Source organism: Saccostrea cucullata, unplaced genomic scaffold (genome assembly GCF_032062105.1).
Source record: "Saccostrea cucullata isolate Sc308-1 unplaced genomic scaffold, CSIRO_AGI_Scuc_v1 ctg7686, whole genome shotgun sequence".
Lineage (NCBI taxonomy): Eukaryota > Metazoa > Mollusca > Bivalvia > Ostreida > Ostreidae > Saccostrea > Saccostrea cuccullata.
Window position 1 is genome coordinate 30,865 of NW_026935970.1, and position 23,003 is coordinate 53,867.

The 23,003-nt window shown below is 33.9% G+C and overlaps 1 protein-coding gene across 1 annotated transcript; it reads left to right on the forward strand.

The window, feature by feature from the left end:
* Positions 1-6,993: 6,993 nt before the first annotated feature.
* LOC134244384 (optineurin-like) lies at positions 6,994-21,741 on the forward strand. Its single transcript, XM_062726662.1, has 12 exons — positions 6,994-7,097; positions 7,641-7,882; positions 8,256-8,431; positions 8,759-8,917; positions 9,474-9,851; positions 10,274-10,447; positions 12,721-12,845; positions 13,865-14,005; positions 18,869-18,977; positions 19,386-19,565; positions 20,989-21,333; positions 21,553-21,741. The coding sequence occupies exons 2-12, from the start codon at positions 7,672-7,674 to the stop codon at positions 21,679-21,681; spliced, it is 2,127 nt and encodes a 708-aa protein (XP_062582646.1). The 5' UTR covers positions 6,994-7,097; positions 7,641-7,671; the 3' UTR covers positions 21,682-21,741.
* Positions 21,742-23,003: the final 1,262 nt, after the last annotated feature.

A 23,003-nucleotide genomic window follows, 5' to 3' on the forward strand; every position in this document is an offset into this window, starting at 1 on the left:
GTGTGGTTTGTGAACTTGCTCACCTTTTCTTCCCGGCATTGTGCATGAAATTATAAATCACTTTGAATAAAATTATATTAGGTCTAATAAAGCCAATACACAGTATTTATTTGATAATGATTAATCATAAATAAATCCAATCTGTTTCAGACGTTTTTATTAAATTATTTTTATGAGAATGTTAATATGCATGTTTTATCCCCCCCCCCTCCTATCACAGGAAAATATCTTCAAAAGGTGAATGATTCGTAATAATGCATGCTTTATTATAGATTTAATGGAGTTAAACCATGTAATCATAAATTTTATTTACAACATTTAGTAATGTTTATTTTTGAAAAAATTACTTGCATTTTTTTCAATCAACCCCACTGAGCTTTCAACCTTTGATATTTTCCCTGACCAAATAAAATGATCGGCATGGACCACGTGTGTCCAAGCATCTTTTACTGTTGAGTTAGCAATGGATTACACGACTTCTGAGTTGCATTTTTGAATAAAAGTAAAATGGGATAATTCTTTCGACATGTGCACATCCCCGTTACGATAGCAGTATATTCAGGTAAATGTTTTATTACTGCGTTTGACGCGTTTTCTCGACCTGCATGGGTTTTTCCTGTACATGAATGTATTCCGTGTTAGTGTATTTTCTATATTGCAGCAAATGCATTCAAAAATAATTTAACTCTCGGTATAGTTCTATTTTTTGATGAATTCTTTCTTTTCAAACATGTATTTGGTCAGTTTATGGACTTCTAAAAACTATGCTATCGGAGATGTGTACATGTCGACAGCCAGGCTAGAAAATCACTCAAGTGAAACAGTTCTACAGGGCTATATATAGCAGGTACAGGTGGCCAAAAATCTTCGATTAAATATGGCGGAATCGAACAAATATGTCGGACAAGGGCGTACAGGAATGTAGTAAGTCGTACAAAGATGAAAACTGATGCCTTTTTAAGAGTTCATGTCAGCTTTAAAAGCTGACATGAATTCTTAAAAACGCAACATTTTCATCTATGTACGACTTGTTTCATATCAACTATAGCCGTATTCCGCCATATTTCTTTCAGATACCTTGTCTCATTGTAACGATATATACCCCAAAGCGCTCGTTACACTTGAATGATTTTTTGGTTTGGGTATCGACTTGTGCACATCTCCGATGGTAAAGCATATGAGAACACATGAGGTGATCAAGACATTTCAAAACTACAATAAACGACATAATAATTATATTTTTGAATAATTATTGATTTGAATCAAAAGAAAAAAGATGCAAGTGTGGAAGAGAAATTTAGATGCACGAATACGTATTTTCACAGTGCACCAGTTTATGCAGAATAAACTTGAAATAAATAGCAGTAAAATGTGCAAACACATTTTGAAATCATATCATTTAAATGGAACAAAACAACCAACGTCTTTGATTTGCAGCTCCTATGCAATTGATGCATATCGAGAAAACGCCGCGAACGCTGTAAACGTACCCATACCTGGTAATAAGGTTACTGCATCGGTTCGAAGATGTGCACAAGTCAAGTGATATACACTCTGAATTCCATTTATTGAAATATGCATCACAAAAAAGAAATAAACTCCGTAAAAGCTCAATAGTAAACAGGTAAACACACTGTCATTACTTTGTACAGACTAGCAAGTCGATACACTTAGTCCGTGCTGATCAGATTTTGGTCAGGGAAAATATCACAAGTGGAAATAGAAGTTATTTGGTATTTGCGCGGCTGAAGGGGGGGGGGGGGGGTTATAACTGCCGTTCATGAGCTATAATTGTGAATTGTCTATCTACATGTAGTTCTAATATACATTCTATACAAAGTCATGTGTATAGTCTGCAGTTGGTTTGCGTCGCAAAATTCATTTTTTAATTATAACTGATTATTTTAGTACTAATCTCAAATTTAAATTAGTACAGCTACTGAGTTCTACAAATACTAAAGAACTATGTAACCCGGGCAAATTTTTGTATTTTTCTCATCAATTAAGAAATGATGTTCTAAATAATAATTAAATGATATTGTTATGCAATTAATACATGTATATTGTATAGCCTGTACAAATCTTATGTATGAATATTGTATACCTATGAGATGTAATGTCTCTGGTTCAAATAAAATACAAAATCAAAACCAAGTAATTTGATATACGGTAATTATTTACTTCAAATCTTAAAAGTAGGGATGTCAAAATTGTCAATAACTGATATTCGAATATTCGATAGAAGTATTCGAATATATTCGAATATTCGATAAAAAAAATACATCTTGCATTATTAAATATATGTATCTTCAGTTTTCTGTCAAGTAGTATAGGTTTTATGGCATTATTTTGGAATAAAAACACTCATGTAGAGTTCGGTAAATGCACTGCAATTATACATTTTTTTTAAATTATTGAATAGTATATATCCAAAGTGTAATGATTGTTTTTTGAAAATTCAAAGGATTCTTTAGGATGTCTTACTAAAGTCTACATCATTAACTCCTACAAACTTATAGCTAGCAGAACAACTATCTAACGGTGAAATATTTAAAACAATTACTTTTTGCTAATTTTAATTTCCTGATAATGATTTTAATGATATTTACATAAACAAAGGGTCCGTGTGTATACTGTAAAATTGTGTCCTTACAACAATACAAGCTGATTATAAGTACTGGACACTATTATACCACTAATTAAGTGAACAAATAAATCAATTACTTTAATAGATACACTCTTCACACCTTTTAGGTAATCCAAGAGGAGTGTTTTTTTTTTTTTTAATTTTGTACAAACTTGATTCAATTTCTAATAAAACTTGCCAGGTTTTTTTTTTCTCTTTGTAATGCTTGTATACTTAAAAAAGAATATTCGAATCATGAATTAATATTCGAATATCAACTCATCGAATGAATATTCGAATATTCGAATATTCGTTGACATCCCTACTTAAAAGCAATTAATCACTTTAACACACAAACACACGGAGAAAGGCCATCCCCTGTCCAGATTGACATTTAGGCATTTGATTTTTTCAGGCGGGGGGGGGGGGCTTATTTAAATATTCTTGGAAGACAGACATTTCTACCGAATTCAATTTTGAGATTTTTTTTAAAATGTGTCACTCCGACCACAAAGTATGTGCATTTTGAGGAATGTAACTGTTTAATAATTATGTTGTTATAGAGAGTCTTTCGAGTTTTCAGTATCCCTGCTTGATAGTCTAGCTATTTTTTTAAATATAAAAATAATTTCTGTAGGAATATTTGGGAGATAAGCTAGGGTAGGGATACTTGACACTGGTTGAATACGGATAATTTTTATTTACTATTTTGTATATTGAACTCTCTCTCTCTCTCTCTCTCTCTGTAACCACCCGTTAGGGCAATAAAAGGTATAAGATCCTACGCATTTTGTGCTGTACCATTTATTTAGCTTTAGGACAGATCAAGGATTTGTTTTCAGGCGGGATGTCGAAACTTCATAAATTCAACAATAATTTTAATTTGGACAAGAAGTTAATCCAAACGCCAAATTTGAAAGAGAAACTAGAGATATTGTGAGCAATGAGCTCACTAAATGATACCCCGCCTTCCCATATGGTTATAATGGCAAAGTCCATATTTTGCTGTTGTTGCTAAACCCCAAATACCTGTCGGGTCAAAAAGTTAAATAGGAGGTGCACAATGGTAATATGAAATAAATCTAAGATTCTGTGGAAGTTTCATTAAATTTCACTAAGTGTTATAAGAAGATTTGCGGATAAGAGATGGGTACCCCAAAGCGTAACAGACAAACGGACGGATATAACGATTACTATATACCCTCCAACTTTTCAAGCGGGGGATATAATAAACGTGAAATATACATCACATGAATGGGAACATTGGGCACTTTCTCAAATACCTTCTCAAACGCATCGGCGTCGGAAGCAAATTGAAAGTGTAGGGGCTAAGTGCAAAGAATTTTTTTCATACATTCAAGAAAATCTGACAAGCTTAAAAAAAAAGAAAATTAATGCCCTTTTCCAAAACGCGAAAATTCTATTGGGGGGGGGGGGGAGGGTAGCTTTGAATTTAAAATTGTTCTACAAACACCAACACTTTCATTTTTTTTTCTTTTAAACCTATGCTGCGACTTGTCTTTGGAAAGTGGGGGGGGGGGCTAAACCTACGCAGCAATGTTCAATGTCTATACTACATGTAAGTATATATCTGTAAAAAAGCCCCCCCCCCCCCCCCCCGGTTCCAACGCCTATGCTCAAACGTACGTGTCGAACATAGACCTGGCTCCAGGAACATGAACCTGTCTTAAATTAAAGTCAGACAGGTTCATGATCCCGGAGCCTGGACAACAGACTAGTGAATTTTTAAAAAGCTAGTTGTAGATAGGATGTGGAATTCTCACGGTGTGTTTTCTCTCTCTCTCGCTCCCTCTCTCTCTCTGCTTTTTCTAATAATCATTAATTATCTATGTCTAGAAATTTAATTCACATTAAATTATATTCTATTTTCATTATCATTGTACCACAGAATCAAACTCGTTTATTATACCCCTCGCAACAAGTTGCGTGAGGTATAATGTTTTTGACCCCTCAGTCAGTCTTTTTTTTTTTTTTTTTTTGGTCAGCGCAACTTATCATAAACCATATTTATAGGAGACAATATGTGGATTTGCACATCACCAGGAAATTCCGAATCTTTATTTTTTCGGGAATTTCCGCACTGTTACATTTAGATTTTGGCCGAATCTTGAATATAGAGATGAGCAATTTGTCAGCGCAATTCCTCATAAACCGCTGCAAATAATTTCGTCAAACTTTGCAGATATTTAGGACACAATGTGTATAGATGTACATATTACAAGCAAACAACACTTCGACTTTTGGGGAAGCGTGTGGTTTGTGAACTTGCTCACCTTTTCTTCCCGGCATTGTGCATGAAATTATAAATCACTTTGAATAAAATTATATTAGGTCTAATAAAGCCAATACACAGTATTTATTTGATAATGATTAATCATAAATAAATCCAATCTGTTTCAGACGTTTTTATTAAATTATTTTTATGAGAATGTTAATATGCATGTTTTATCCCCCCCCTCCTATCACAGGAAAATATCTTCAAAAGGTGAATGATTCGTAATAATGCATGCTTTATTATAGATTTAATGGAGTTAAACCATGTAATCATAAATTTTATTTACAACATTTAGTAATGTTTATTTTTGAAAAAATTACTTGCATTTTTTTCAATCAACCCCACTGAGCTTTCAACCTTTGATATTTTCCCTGACCAAATAAAATGATCGGCATGGACCACGTGTGTCCAAGCATCTTTTACTGTTGAGTTAGCAATGGATTACACGACTTCTGAGTTGCATTTTTGAATAAAAGTAAAATGGGATAATTCTTTCGACATGTGCACATCCCCGTTACGATAGCAGTATATTCAGGTAAATGTTTTATTACTGCGTTTGACGCGTTTTCTCGACCTGCATGGGTTTTTCCTGTACATGAATGTATTCCGTGTTAGTGTATTTTCTATATTGCAGCAAATGCATTCAAAAATAATTTAACTCTCGGTATAGTTCTATTTTTTGATGAATTCTTTCTTTTCAAACATGTATTTGGTCAGTTTATGGACTTCTAAAAACTATGCTATCGGAGATGTGTACATGTCGACAGCCAGGCTAGAAAATCACTCAAGTGAAACAGTTCTACAGGGCTATATATAGCAGGTACAGGTGGCCAAAAATCTTCGATTAAATATGGCGGAATCGAACAAATATGTCGGACAAGGGCGTACAGGAATGTAGTAAGTCGTACAAAGATGAAAACTGATGCCTTTTTAAGAGTTCATGTCAGCTTTAAATAAATAGAGTTTACAATAGATACTCCCCATCTTGGGAGTGTGTAAGATACGAAAGGCAATCGTCATGGTTTTTCCGGATAAAAACGACGTGATAAAAGTGCAAGATGAATAAAAATTGAAAAAAATTCAACAAGTAAAAATTGATTTGAATATGCTACACTTACGAATGACACAAGAATTATTTTTCTACATTTTGCACCGCGCCGTGCAGCATAACCTACTCTGCAGAAATCATATGCTTTTTCACGTGACAAAGATCTATGGTATCAGCACTTGGTTCACCATGAGAGACCTACATCATCATTTTGATGACAATAATTTCTTATCATTAATCATTGACGTTATGGCATCGATGAATCCAACTGATAAGCAAATGCAGTAAAATTTTTATTATTTTTAAAAAATATATATTTTTATTATTTTTAAAATATATATATTTTTTTACTAGTATTTTGCTTTGAAGACAGCCTGAATTAAAAATGATCACTATTTCAGCTTTGAATATCTTGACAAGTGCTTTCTTTGCATGGATGCTTTCATAAATTTGTGAAAGTACTTTTAGAAATGTTAGATTTTGTTAGCGGCCGATTTGATGCTTTGCATCAATTTTACTTGTTATACAATGAATATAAGTGCAATACGAGGAGTGATCAAAAAGTTCGCGAACTATCTCTATATTTACAAAACCGCGAATCAGATTAGAATGAAATTTGGCTCGCCTATAGTCATACACATGTTCTATAAATACATCCATCATTGTGATGTCACAATATGAAAATGGCGTTAATATGTAGGTGACTCGTTCTTAATTTTTTTACTGTAAGCACAGGCACTTGTTTCGTATACGGGATACCCGCTACTTATATTTACCATTTAAGTAAGGGTTACCCCGTATACGAAACATGTGCCTGTGACGGCATGTATGACTTGCGCCACATGTGTGGTTTTTTTTGTCAAATTGAATAAATAAATTGTATTGAATACTTAATTATTTTTGATTTCAATTCAAATTTCAAAATAATTATCTAATTGAATAACTTATTCATTTTTTTTTTGTTGTTGACTCGTTTTCGTGTAGGAGTTAGTTGTGGTCGCGTAATTATACTCCCGGATATACATACTCTACTTAGACGACTTTAAAATTATGTGGCACTATGCATTTCCTTACTTGTATTCATCTCGGAAATACTGACTTCTATTTTTGGCGATTCTTTAACATTTGTGGTTAATCTTGCTTCAGGCTATCTGTAAGAAACAAAGGTATATAATTCACATAACTGCGTTACTTTTCTTGATAATAATTTGACGTAAACAATGACAAATGTGTACTTTCGTTTTTTCTGTCGATTCACAGTCTAACCAAAGTGAGATATCAATATTGTAGCTTAAGATTTAGAATTTAATTTGCCTGTTAAAAGTCATTCAAGTTAATTTAATATTTTTGAATTGTTTTGGGGAAGAATCTTCGAAGCATTCAATTTTAATTTCCGAAAACTGTATATAACAAAATCGAGATTTGGTAAACAAATGTTTTTGCAATATTGTCTTCGTGGTCTTGTATTTGTCAGCTTTTTGACATATAATTTCACTTTCTGCTTCTTTTACTATGACCAGTCATGAGAAATAACTTACAAGTTATAAAAATATGTGAAATTCTTTCTTTTTCTTGGTTCAATGTTTATTTAAATTCAAGGGGGAAAATCACATTATGTCATATTACCACTTTTGTTTTCTCTCTCATTTTACAATTTTCAACTTCCACAGAAAAACGGCAATGAAACCAAGATTATAAGCTATGATGAATGGAACTCATACCCCGGCAGTAAATTTCACAAGGAATGGTGCTGTGTCGTATGATGTGATATCACCAATGCCGTCTAGTATACGGAGTACACAGGGGGAGAGCCTGAGTCAAGGCCTGGGTCAGATGTCAATGACAGATGTTAGTTTGGAGCAGGCACTGGAGAGAATTCAGGAACTTCACAGAGAAAATAATGAACTCAGAGGTAACATGCTTCTTTCTTAATGTACATTAATAGTTGGAGTATCCCATATTTTTATTGCACAAAACTAAACTTAATTTTTTTAACTTTATTATTTTATAATAGATTTATGAAAGTATGCAAATTAATCAAATTAATACTGGTTATGCTTTACTGTAGAGGTCAATGGAAAAAAATATCTTTAAAAAGAATATATTATTAAAAAAGTTATCATACTCATAACCATCTACTCTTTGATTAGACAAAGAAGTAAACATGGAATTTTACATTTACGTGTACAATTACCTCAATTATCCATGTACATGTAATGCATCTCTGTCAAGTAAGATAGTGAATTTTGTTTTACTCTGATTTTATGGCTGTTATACTCCATTAGATTACCTGAGGGACAACAATGAGAAGATGAAGATTCAATACCAGAATCTGGCCGAGTGGAAGGAAAAGATCCGCAGCAACAACATGAAAAACAAAGAAAAGTTTGACCAAACTAAGGAGGTAGTCCAGACCCTGACTAAAGAGAATGAAGATCTCAAACGGGAAGTCTCCAAAAAGGTAGAGAATTTCATGATACATGTACCTTATTAAAAAATAGATATTGGTACATGTAAATGTAATTGGAAAATAATTTTGTTAACTTTGACCATCTATCAAAAGTTTGTTCATGTACCCAGATTTTATTTAATTGCTTTGTAATGCCACTGATAAAATTCATGAAACTCTAGTGTTAAGCTTTCATTAAAATTATTCATGGCAAGAACTTATACTATAGTTCTACCAATTGAAATCAAAATCTGTTGACATCAAGGCTTTCAGTTCAATAAATAAACACAGCAGACAAAAAGATTTCATTAATCTTGAACGTTGGTCCATTTACTGTAGGCGGTCAATATGACACAGCTGGAAAGGTCAGCTGAGGAGGTCAGGGCTGAGCTCAGAAACAAGCAGGAAGCTGTTACAGGGCTGGTGAGGACAGTGGAGGAGCTGAAGAAAAAGTTAGAGAGTAAATCACTGGACAGGTCCTCAGACTGTGTAGATACGGTAAATGTCAATCAAACTCAAACTAACTCAGACCAATGACCATGTGTATATATACAGTAAATGTCACTCAACCTCTGACTAAGGGTCTGTATTGATATGGTAAATGTCACTCAAAGTCTAACTAACTTGGACTGTTAGTGTTGAAATGGTAAAACATTGTTCTCATACTGTGTTGATTCTGTAAATAATTGTTTCCAAGTGGGATTAATTTATGCTGCATTCACAATAATAAATTTTCTGTGAAGATTTGTCACAGTGCACTTGAACTTGAATTTTATTTAAAACAAACAATAGCAATCAAAGAATTCTGTAAATTTAAAGTACAAAGGATTTCTTCTTTATTAACAATAAAACTTTGATTGACTCTTACATTTTCTATATGAAAATGGATAGGAGATCTGTTTAGAAATTTATTTGATAAGTTGAAAATGTACAAATTACAGGAGTTATGTCTTATTCTTAATTATCCATCAGCGTAAATATGAATGTCAATCAATTTGATCAAATATTGAAATCTTTCTGAAAAATTTCTCTTCGTTTCATATACATGATATAGGTACTTGTGAATCAAGACAGAAGTGAAACAGAAGCACTAGAAAAGGAAAAAGAAAGCTTAGAAACTAGAATAAAACAACTAGAAAATCAGCTCGGACAATTCAGAGAAAATAATGAGAGTTTAATAAGGGACTTGGACTCCTACAAAAATGTGAAACAAGAACTTCAGGTAGAAAATGCAAAACTGGAGCGAGAGAATACGGAGCTTGGACAGAGAATTGAAGGCTTGTTGAATGAGAACAAGGGCATGAAATCAGAGGTGAGGGTATTGAGGGGCCGCATTGAGGAGCTGGAGAAAGAGGCATCACGTTATCAGGACCTCGCGGTCAGTAAAGAGGAGGACAGGAAAACACAGGGGGCAGAAGAGGCTCACACAGAGGTATAGCTTTACACTGAATACGTTTTAAATTTTAAGGTCTTCTTTGCATTTATATAGTACATGAATTGAGAAATATTAAAATCAGTTGAATACATTTATACTTATGTAATAAATAGAAGTTAAATTGAGTTACTTCATAATGTTCTTTTTTGCTTCTTTATAGGTAAAGTATATGTTAAAGTTTAAAACATGCATCATTTTAATATGTTGTTTACAGCAAAGGATTGCGATTATAGCTCTACTTTCATTTTTTTCATTAAATGGACCAAATTCAGACATTAGGGATTACCATACATTGTTCTTTTTTGTGCTATCTTTAGTATGTAATAAGAAATTTTTCTGCAGTATTTAGTATGATATAAGGAATTTTGGTTTTCATATACCATAAGGTGGCATAATTGTTATTCTTACCATGCCTACAGTTGGGAGAACTCAAACAGAGACTGAAACAGAAAGAAGAAGAGATTGCCTGGTACAAGGAGCAACAGCAGCAACACATATCAAGTCTCACCAAGCAACACCAGCAACAGAAGCAGGAGTTGCTGCAGCAACTGGATGTGCTGCAACATGAGCTACAGCAGACCAAAGATGAACAGGTTCTAATTGTCTACAATAAGTTTTACTGTATTTAGCTTTTATGGTAGGAAAAATTAGTTTTGTGGAATTGTATTACACCCATATACGTATGTCAGATCAAAATACCGGTAATTATAGCAGCTGCTGTAGTATTATCAGTAAGTACGAGGGGTGATCAAAAAGTTCGCAAACTAATTGAATAACTTCCATACAAGAAACAATATTTGGTTTTAATATTGACTATATTTTAAATTAATCCTCCCCGATTTTAATGCACATCAACCACCGTTCTGCGCATGCGCGAATCACGTGATATTGGCAGTCACGTGACCCCACTCCATAGCGTTCTGTCACAAAAGTTGAAAGATTAGGCCAGATAAAATTAATCTTTAGATTCTCATCCCCGCCCGCCCCCTCTCAAAGTCTCCCGCCCCGGCGTTTTTATTTTGATTTTTGAGTGTTAATAAAGGCATTTTCATGTATTTTTATTCAGTAAGAATTTGGGTGAAGTTTAAGAGTTATCTCCCGTCTGTATTAAAAGTCGCGTGTCGCTATTTATAGCAAAAGAGCCATGTGAAGAATGGAGAAAAATCGGCAATAAAAGCAGTTTAAATATGTAAGGAAAAGATTATTTGTCAGTATAGAGAAGGCAGAGAAAAAATAATAGCATAAACACATCTAGATACCATCACTGGCATGAGCAAGTTTTTATAAAGATTTTTTTAAAACTAAGTATAAAAATAGACATGGAAAATGACACCTGATCAAGTTTTAACGATCTCCAACTGTGTGTGATTTTGATTTGAAAAAAAATAAAACATGGTAGGCAGACTTTAGAGAATGTTTAGTGCTAAGAAAATGTTAAATCTTAAAACTGTTCAGGCCTAGGTTTTTTCGGTAGCATATTTTATTAGAATATTTTATAGATTTTGTAAATATGACCTATTTTATTGTCGAACATGTCAAGTTTCTAGAACGATCCAATTTTTTAGGAAGGTGGAAATCTATGATATTTCACAGAAATCAGAGGGATTTGAAGGTAAAACTCAAGGGTATTTAGGGAAAGGCTGATGAGAAGTCATGCATACAAAATTTATTGGTATCAGAACCCCACCTCATTTTGTTTTGCATGTGCCGTATATGTGTACTTGATAATTTGTTAATTAACAATAAATATCTAATAATTTAAGCAAGAATTTGAAAAAAATAAAATATATTCATATTGGCATCAACATAATGAAAAAATGTGTACGAAGAGTCCATGTTTTGTTGATACTTACAATTTAACAATTATAAAAAATAAAAAATAAAATCCGCCCACCCGCCCCAATTTTTTAGCAAATTAGGATGAGAATCTAAAGATTAATTTTACCTGGCCTTAATCTGAGTTTTATATTTCTTTCCATGTGAGTTAATTTTTATGACAAGAACAGTTATTTGTCAGAAATGGTCATATCTCGCCAACAGAATGGGTGGATAATAATATCCTTTCCAAAAATAAGCATGGCGACCATTAAAACACAAATCTTCTGTCTCAGGAGAGACGTTTATTCAAGGTGGATAGAGAATGGGTGCATCCTTTTTATCATATCTAATATGTTTAAAATCTAAAGTAAACGATATCTTAGGTATTTAATACTTGTATCATTTTTCAAATATTCAACTATTTTTCAAAGTGCTAATTGGAGGTCTTTGATTGCAAATTGCTTAATTAAAAATACATATCTTTTCAAACTTGCTTTCACTGGGCAAGATGACAAGTATCATTTTTAACCATCAGCCTTCCTTCACTAAATCGATTAATCCAATCATTAATTGAATTTATAGGAACTAATTTATCTCAATAAACTGTCTACAAATTATTATATGATACTGTAGAGGGATTTCTAAGATATACAATAAATTGTACAGTCTGTTGAACGAGTTCGACTGAGACAACCATTTTTCGTCACAAGTGACCTAAATAGTGACGTCATTTTCACGTTGTGACGTCACAAACAAGGAGACAGAGAAACTTTATTCAGCATATGCTATTTATAGAACATGTGTATGGCTATGTGTGTACTGAATTTCATTCTAATCTGAATTGTGGTTTTCTAGTTATAGAGATAGTTTGCGAACTTTTTGATCACCCCTCGTAAAAGTAAAATTCTGAGACAATTTATACAAAAATTGTAGAATTGAAGTTAAAAATAATTCTTTTTAAACTGTGTTCATGTACATGCACTGATATATGCTGTCTGATATGAGTTTGATTAAGAATTCTTATGATTTTTTTATTGATCAATTCCAGACAAAGGCTTACACGAGTGATGTACAGAGCCTGCGCAGCCAAGTCCTGACCCTGATTACCCAGGTCAATGACTCCCAAAAAAGATTGGAGGATGCTAATGAGGCCCTGGAGAAGAAGAGTAGCAAGTAAGTAGACCTTTCATGACTTCTTAAACAAAAGAGTAGCAATTGAGAGACCTTGCATGACTTTAAAACAGAAGAGTAGCAAGTGACTTCTTAAACAAAAGAGTAGCAACTACAATTGTAAGTAAACCTTAGATGACTTCTTAAATTGAAAAAAAAACAATTGAGTTAGACCTTAAAATCCTTTAATTTTTATTTAATATGTGAACATTTTGAATCATCATTTTGTACATGTATTGTAGCAATAGAAATAAAAGAAAAATCTTTCAAAATTGTAAATTCTGGCTGGCAGTGAATTCAGATATGACATTTACTACTGTCTAGTACATTATTGTATAAACTATGTATACACAATCAATATTAAAACAAATTTGCATTGAGAATAAGGGAAGAAAAATCATTTTAAAACTTATGGACTTTGTCACACTTGAATAAAACAAACAGGAAGCAATCTGTAAAGTCCCATTGTTTTAAATGAAGCTTCCATTTTACAAGGAAGGGGAATAAGGAAGTTGTAAAATATTCCCGAAATAAACCCCAAGCATAAGAATTACTCAATTACATAAGATATTTTTTTGAAGAAGATTGCTACATACATAAAACACTGTAAAAATTTTAATGCAAAAATAGGCATGCATGTAGTTAATTTTTTTCTATATATAATTTTGAACTGTTAAATAATCTATTCAAACAAAATTTTCCCAAGTTATTGTAACCATTACTGGTATATACAAAGATATTGTATAAAGTATTACATCTGTACATGTACATCAGATATTATATTAAAACTGACCTTTTTTTCTTGCTGTGCAAATCTACAGTGACTGGATTTTCTTTTTTCAAGTCTTTTTTTATAGCAGCCTGAGTGAAAAAATCTATGGTAACCCCATTATATTTAGTTGACTACTCAAAATTTGGTATAGACCAAAAAAAAACTACAATCCTATTTCAGAATATTAAAAAGTCTTATTGTTAGCTTGAAAATTACCATATTTTTCTTTTCTTCTTTTTTTTCATAAAAGATTACAGGAAGTGGAGCACGTACAGGAGGAGTTCCGTCGACAGCACACTGAGGACGCCGCCCTGGTGGAGACTCTGAGACTGTCACTGAAGAGTTATGAGGACGCTCTGACAGCTGAGAGAAAGGAGCACCAGAATACCAAGTACGATATATATATTAAACACCAAGTACGATTTATATAAAAATTATAAAAGTGTAAATAAAAAACGGAGAGAAAGGAGCACCAGAATACCATGTACGATTTATATAACACCAAAATACCAAGTACGATTTATATAAAAACATCGCAAAAATTATTTAAGAAATAAGGTATCATTTTTAAACATCTATCGGGATATAAATACGGGTTGGTCACGAGATTAAATTCCATAAAGCCCGAAGGGCTTTATGATGAATTTAATCTCGTACCAACCCGTATTTATAGCCCGATAGATGTTTTAAAATGATACCTTATTACGTATATTTACATTTGTGACTTATTCATACTTTATATTTGTCTGATTGTGACTTTTAACGTGTGAAATGCATTATTTTTCAAATCAAACGGCAAGTATTGTAATCCACTGAACGCGCGTCGACCCTTTATGACGTCACTGAGAAATTACGTCAAACGATTATCCATACGCACACGCAGTACAGTTAAGGTGCGCAATGGAAATATCGACTAAATTTTGTATTTAAAAATGTATTCGTAATTGGGATGGCGATTATTTTTAGTACATTATTTATATCGGATAATTGTAATTATGATTAATAACTACATGTCGAGGACGATTATATTTTATATTTAGATTAGTCACGTGATGCGGCAGTCACGCGATTTTAGCACATTGACTTGAAGTATTGATGATACATATAAATGTCACCAGTGCAAGGGCATAACCAAGATAATTTTCCAAGTTTAGTATATAAATATTTTCAACGCGTATTGTAGTTTCTAAAAAGTGCTGCGATCCTGTCTAAATTCTGCAATTTCATTGTTAAAATTATACTTGTATGACAGAATGCTATATTTTTTGCTGGTCAGCGGCATGAAATATTGATATAAATAAACTGTTTTTAAGATTTCATCAGGATCGCAGCACTTTTCAGATACCTAAATAGTTCTATAGTTGAAATGTAAAAGCTTACTTTGATCCATAGAGTGTATGCCCTTGCACTACATCGATTTATTAAGTCCCCCCACATTACCCTCCGATGTACTTGCATACAAATATACGGCAGTGTCAATTAAATACGTAATGTACAGAAAATATATTATTAAAATAGCGAAGAAGACATTAAATTCAGGTTATTGGCCCATAGAATATCTGTAAATAATATTTTATTTAATTAGAAAATACATATTTTGTTGAGAAAATATTACTTGATCTGTGTCTCACTGCATACAAACTACGTCACGTTGTAAGAAATGACGTCATATTGACAAGTGTATTGCGATCAGTGACTTGTTTATTACTTGTTATGTGGGATTTAACTAACGAAAAAACAACACGCTGTAGTAAGGTTTTATGTAGTTTGATGATTTCTTACTGGTTAAATTAGCTGATAAACTCATTTTGTGGCATTTTAAAGAAATGTTGTATGACGTATATTGTGTATGATGTCATAGTCAAGATTTCCCGTACAAATTAGGCTCCGCCTCCTTTTTGTAACCTTAAATGTGCTGCGCATCTATGACCTCTTGACCCCATACCTGTATTTATACAGTTATAGATACGCATTCCTTTCAGTAGTGTTATATAAAGGAAAACATTTGCAAATGTAAATATAACAGTATAATGGAAAGAAAGGAGCACCAAAATACCAAGTATGATTTATAGCAAACCATTTTCAATTATAACAGTGTAAAAAAAAAAAGCAAGTAGGATACACTGACAGCCGAGAGAAAGAAACACTAAAATACCAAGTATGATTTATATAAAAACAGTCCAAAAATTATAATTGTGTAAAAAAAAATGGAGAGAGAGGAAAATCAAAATTCCAAGTACAATTTATATTTTTAAAAAAAAGCATTCCCAAAAATTATTATATAGTGTAAAATACAAGTAGGATACACTAACAGCAAAGAGAAAGGAACACCAAAATACCATGTATGATTTTTTAGTCACAGCAACGAAGTTTGGGGAGCTTATGTAATACCCTCAGCGTCGGTGTTGGCGTCCCGGGTTAAGGTTAAGTTTTTAGCTCACCTGAGCTGAAAGCTCAAGTGAGCTTTTCTGATCACCCATTGTCCGTCATCCTCTGTCTGTCCGAACGTCTCTCTGTCCGTCCATCCGTCTGTTAACTTTTCACATTTTCAACTTCTTCTCAAGAACCACTGGGCCAATTTTAACCAAACTTGGTACAAAGCATCCTTGGATGAAGGGGGATATAAATTTTAAAAATAAAGGGCCAGGTCCCCTTCCAAGGGGAGATAATCAAGAAAATACAATAATAGTGTGGGGTCATTAAAAAATCTTCTTCTCAAGAACCACTGGGCCAGAAAAACTGAAACTTATGTCGAAGCATCCTGAGGTAGTGCAGATTCTAAATTTTAAAAATCATGACCCCTCGGGGTGGGGCGGGGCAACAATAGTGAATGTAAGTTTTACATAGAAATATATAGGAAAAATCTTTAAAAATCTTCTTCGCAAGAACCAGTGTGTCAGAAAACCTGAAACTTATGTGGAAGCATCCTTAGGTAGTGTAGATTTTAAATTGTAAAAATCGTGACCCCCAGGGGTAGGGGGGGGCCACATTAGGGAGTCATGGTTTTATATAGAAATATATAGGAAAAATCTTTAAAAATCTTCTTCTCAAGAACCTGTGGGCCAGGAAAGCTGAAACTTATGTGGAAGTATCCTGGGATGGTGTAGATTCTAAATTGTAAAAATCATGACCCCCGGGGGTAGGGAGGGGCCACAACAGGGAATCCAAGTTTTGCATAGAAATATATAGGAACAATCTTTCAAAATCTTCTTCTCAAGAACCAGTAGACAAGGAAAGCTGAAACTTATGTGTGAGCATCCTGGGGTAGTGTAGATTCCAAATTGTTAAAATCATGACCCCCCGGGGTAGGGCGGGGCAACAATAGGGAATCCAAGTTTTACATAGAAATATACAGGAAAAATCGTTAAAAATCTCCTTCTCGAAAACCAGTGGGCCAGGAAAGCTTGAAACTTATGTGGAAGCATCCTCAGGTAGTGTAGATTCTAAATTGTAAAAATCATGTCCCCTGGGGGTAGGGCAGGGCCACAATAGGGAATCCAAGTTTTACATAGAAATACATAGGAAAAAATCTCCTCAAGAACCAGTGGGCCAGGAAACCTAAAACTTATGTGGAAGCATCCTGGGATAGTGTAGATTCTAAATTATTAAAATAAAGATTGGGGTTGGTAGGGGGGAGGGGGCACAATAGATGTACCTTGGTAAGTGCAGGGGAAATCTTGTAAAGAACTGCATCACCAAAGTTACTCAGGTGAGCGATGTGGCCCATGGACCTCTTGTTTGGAGCAGTTTTCTTTTTAAGTACTTCTATGTCCTATATTGATTAGACATGCATGGAAGATGTTTCTAGTGTGTTTCATTGTACCAGTCAAAGTTTCAGATGCTGCAATTTCAGCAAAGGAATGACCAGGTTAATGTTTTTGGAGCAGGTTAACATTTTTGGTGCAGTTTTTGGTGTAGGTCTCATTTTCGAGTAACTATAAGACTTATGTTGGCCAAACTTGCATGGATGGTACATCTTAGGATGCACACTACCAGGCTTGCTTCAGATGCTGAATCTGACCTACATTTTCTGGTTGAGTGAACAGGTTAAATTTTTTGGTGTAGGTTCATTTCCAAGTAACTATGAGCACTATAGCGACCAAACTTGCATGGATGGTACATCGTAGGATGCAAACTACAAGACTTGCTTCGGAGGCTGAATTTGACCTACATTTTCTGGTTGAGTGAACAGGTTAAAGTTTTTGGTGCATGTTTCATTTCTAAGTTCCTATGAGCCATATAATGACCAAACTTGCATGGATGGTACATCTTAGGATGCAAACTACCAGACTTGTTTTGGATGCTGAATCTGACCTACATTTTCTGGATGAGTGAACAGATTAAAGTTTTTGGTGCAGGTTTCATTTCTGCATTAGTGAAAAGGTCAGTTTTTTATACAGGTTTCATTTCCAAGTAACTTTGAGCTCTATGTTGAGCAAACTTGCATGGATGATACATCTTAGGTTGCACACTAATGGACTTGCTTCAGATGCTGAATTTGACATACATTTTCCAGATAATGGACCTCATAAAAGTTATGCATGCAGGTCTATTACCAAGAAACTGTAAAGCTTATATAAACCAAACTTGCACAAATGATGCATCAAGGGATGAAAACTCTCAAAATTGCTTCAGATGCTGGATTTTAATTACGTTTTCATGATGAAGAACTAGTTTGAAGTTTTATATAGGTCTATTCCAAAGTATCAAATCGATATTGCATAAATTTTGCATTTCTGGATGTACACTTTTTTTTTTTGGTTAATTGTGTGACTTTGCCTTACTTAAAGACAACATTCGTTGAGGTGAGCTCTGTAATCTCTGATTACCTATGTTTATAAAAACAGTGCAAAAATTATAACAGTGTAAAAACAAACAAGGTTGATATCTAAACAAAAAACATTCCAAGAATGGTATCACTTTAACAAAAAAATCAAAGTATGATATGTAAGAAATAACTAAAAGACTTAGTTAAGTGTAAATTAAAAAAAAAAATACGAAGTGTGATATCAGTGGAAAGAGAGTAAAAAAAAGTATGATGTTAGTGATTGAAAAAAAAAACCAAACAAATGTGACATGTAAGAAAAAAATGTGGTACTCATGATTTTAAAAATTTGAAGTGTGATATTGTAAAAAAAAATCTCATTGATGGGACTAGTTGAGTTAATAAATACTTGCAATGTTACGTGTAATTTGAAGGTTATTTCATAGTTTGAATACAGATGTAGCTATGATGTTATTTTGGACATTGTAGGAAAACATCAGCTGATCTGAGACAGTCATTTAATCAGCTAGTGTCAGACCACAAGAATTTGTCTGAGAAATATGACAGAATCAAGCTGCAAGAACAAACACGACCACAGGTATATATAACTTTTAATTTACATAAAACTTATAATGGTTATCTACATTTAACTAAATTAGAGAAACTCATTTTTCCTTAATGCATTGACTCCTTAGTATTATATAAAATTATTACATTCTACTTACATGCATGTACCATATAAGGGGAATGTAATGCAAGACTTTAGATGCAAATTTTGCAATTCATGCATAACAATTGGTACATATTTTCAAGGAGAAGGAATTTTAACCATTTTATACTGCCATAAGGGGTAGACATCTCTACTGAAATAGAATGAATTGTTAGCGATATAAAATGTTACTGATCTTTAGAACCCTCTTGCAAATTATGCACTAATCGTTTATTAAAATTTTGTTTATAAATACAATATTAAATTTTTGTAATCATTTTATATTATTTGTACTAGGGTGGTTGCACAGAGACAGAGAAACAGAAGTTACTGGACCAGATCGGTCGGCTGACGGCCCAGGTGTACGCCGGGGAGGAGGCCATTAATTACCGTGAGGAGAAACTCAACAAAGTACAGGAGGAAAACAAAAAGATCACAGAGGAACTCAACAATGTGGTCCCTGTACTCAAGGCTCAGGTAACTCAACAATGTAGTCCCTGTCCTCAAGGCTCAGGTAACTCAACAATGTGGTCCCTGTACTCAAGGCTCAGGTAACTCAACAGTGTGGTCCCTGTACTCAAGGCTCAGATTACTCAACAATGTGATTCCTGTACTAGAGGCTCAGGTAACTCAACAATGTGGTCCCTATACTCAAAGCTCAGGTAACTCAACAATGTGGTTCCTGTCCTCAAGGCTCAGGTAACTCAACAATGTGGTTCCTGTACTCAAGGCTCAGGTAACTCAACAATGTGGTGCCTGTGCTCAAGGCTCAGGTAACTCAATAATGTGGTCCCTGTACTCATGGCTCAGGTAACTCAACAATGTGGTTCCTGTACTCAAGGCTCAGGTAACTCAACAATGTGGTGCCTGTACTCAAGGCTCAGGTAACTCAACAATGTAGTCCCTGTACTCATGGCTCAGGTAACTCAACAATGTGGTCCTTGTACTTGAGGGTCAGATTTGTAATTCGGTAGACTAAGTATGATCCCTGTATTCAAGGCTACGCAAACTCAACAATGCAATGTGGTCACTGTACTAGATGCTCAGAACACTCAAGAGTATGGTCACTGTACTTGAGGCTCAGGTGTGTAATTCAACAATGTGGACCCTGTACTAAAAGCTGAGGTTTGTAACTCAGTATGTAATCCCTGTACTCAAGGGTTAGATAACTCCACCATATGTTCTTTGTATCCAAGGCTCAGGTAATTCAGCAATTAGATTCCTATACTCAAGGTTCAGGTACTCAATGTGGCCCCCTTTGGTACGGCTCAGGTAACTCAACAATGTGGACCCAGTACTAAAAGCTCAGGTGTTTAATTCTAAATGATGTCCATGTATTCAAGGTTCAGGTGTGTATACATCTCAACGGTGTGATTCATGTTCTCAAGGCTCAGATTTATGACTCATTATTGTGGTCTTTGTGCTCAAAGTTCATGCTTTACATATGTAATGGCCATGAAATATAGAAGAGTGTATGTTTGATCTTGTCAATTTTCAAAAGAATATACATAGTTTACCTCATCAATTTGGTCCCTTGTGAAATTCATTTATTCTGGTATCGATCTGATGTACTCCAAAATGTAGGTCCCATTCTCAAATCTAAGGTGTGTTAAGGCAATATGCTTAGGTGTGTAATATAATTTTAAGTGTGCTTAGGTGTGTAAATTAATATAATCTATATGCTCAGGTTCTTAACTCAGTGTGGTTAATTACTCAGAACTCAATTATTAAAAGTCTAGTGTGACATAAGGAAAAGGTTGATCCACAATAATTGTGTACAATCATTAACTTTGATTTAGGTATAGATACATGTACATGTATTTATAAGAAAAAAAACTTTGTTAATGTAATTGCAAGATCTCTGCAATATTGAAATAAACCTGATGACTTTCTGTTGTAGGCTGAGGTATGGAAGTCAGATTTTGATGCTGAGAGAGACGCAAGGGAACGCCTTCATGCAGAGAAAACTCAAATGGAGAATGACTTCAAACAGCTCCAGCTACGCAACCAGCAGCTACTGGACGAAATGGAGAATTTCTCTAAACGACAGTTCCAGGAGATGCAGCAGCGACACTCCAGCCAGAACTACCAGCACACACTCCAACAACACCTGAGAGTGGGGCATCAGAACCACGGGAGTCCGTACCAGATCCCCCAGTACCCTCCTCAGGGGTACCCAAGCCAGGCCCCAGGGGCTGGGGCAATGTATAATGATGGCAGATCTCCTCCCTCTGTTCCAAGTCAGGTAAAATATAAAGTGAAGAACATGTTCTCACATAGCAAGTAGATTTCTTTTTTTTGCGTTATTAAATTCAAGTGGCGGTTTTTAAGCTCCAGTGTGCTGTTATGATCTTGAACATTTGAAATTAATAAATTCTTATTCCTTTTGCTTGTCTGATATGCAATATTCAAACAAAAGCGATAAATTTAATATGAAATTTTTAATGGTTTGATTTATTTTTAGATTCATGGTGATTCCCAGGAGGGAGAGGAGCCCCATCAGTTTGAATGTCCAAAGTGTAACCAGACCTGTCCTGACATGGACACTCTACAGATACATGTACTGGACTGTATCGACCAGGACAACCCCTGACAGATACATGTACTGGACTGTATCGACCAGGACAACCCTTGACCAGTACTTTCATTTACTTGATTGACTCACAGCAAAACTTATTTTGAATTGTATTGATCAGTACAACCAATATAAAAATGTGACATCATTTCTGATACACACTGTTAAAATGGATTCTTGAGAGAAAGAATATGTTAACAAAATCATAATCACTCTTAAAGTTTTCATGAAATTTGACAATGTAGAAATAACACTTACTTGATTAACTCTCGACCTTTTAGATACAATTATGAGATAAATGAAAACCTTAAAGATTGATACATATGATCTGATAATGTGATTTTTTTCATATTTGTATCCATTTTAATACCAGTTAATTTGACAAAATTTTGATTTCTTTTCAAAATGTTTACTTTCAAACTTACAGTAAAGTTGATGACAAGTGCTTATTAAAAAAAATTTAATCAGATATGATCTAAAATGTGCATATATGTACAATGTATAATTATTTATTTTGTTAATTTTAATTGCTTTCCTTTATATTCACTCATTTATTAGCTATATGTGGCATATCTGACCTAAAAAATTTATATAATATTATATACCATGTTACTTTATAACAAAACTGACTGAATTACATGAAGCTCCTTCTATTGAATCTTCTCAGATGTGATTGGTCCGATGAAACTCTTACATATATGAAAAAAAATGTTATTTAATTAATTAAAAATTTTTTGAATAAGAATGGTAATTTTTCCATGTTGTGTCCAAAATTTATATGGAAACTGTGATATGTTTTATAATGATTACTGTACGTTTTGTATACATGTGTATGTGTCTTCACTCGGAGAGAGAATAAAATTATTAATACTTATCTATACTCTTGATGCATCTCTTAAAGACTACATTGATCATGAGCAGTTCAAAATTTGATAAATTTACTTACTGATACATGTATATTTCACAATACTTTCACGTTGATTTATATAGCTTTGGATTTTATTTACTTCATTAAAATAATCAATTAATAATTATATATTTTGAAGAAATGAAGTGGGTCCTGTCCTGGACCAATCTGGTTGGTGGCCCAATTGTCAAGAGTCCGTGTGATTGTGGCCGCTTACTTCTACGAAAGCTTTATATCTATGACTTTTCATACCCACTTAACACGGGTCCGCGTTTTCGAAGGAATGGGTGGGTTTAAGATTACATGTATCGGGGGGGAGGGGGGGGGGGGTAGTCCGAAATATCTTCGTTTCGGTTTCCCAGACTTTTTCAGGAGTTTGATATTTTACGTTTTCCTGTCACGCAAAATATCAAAATTGTGTAAAAGCCTAGAA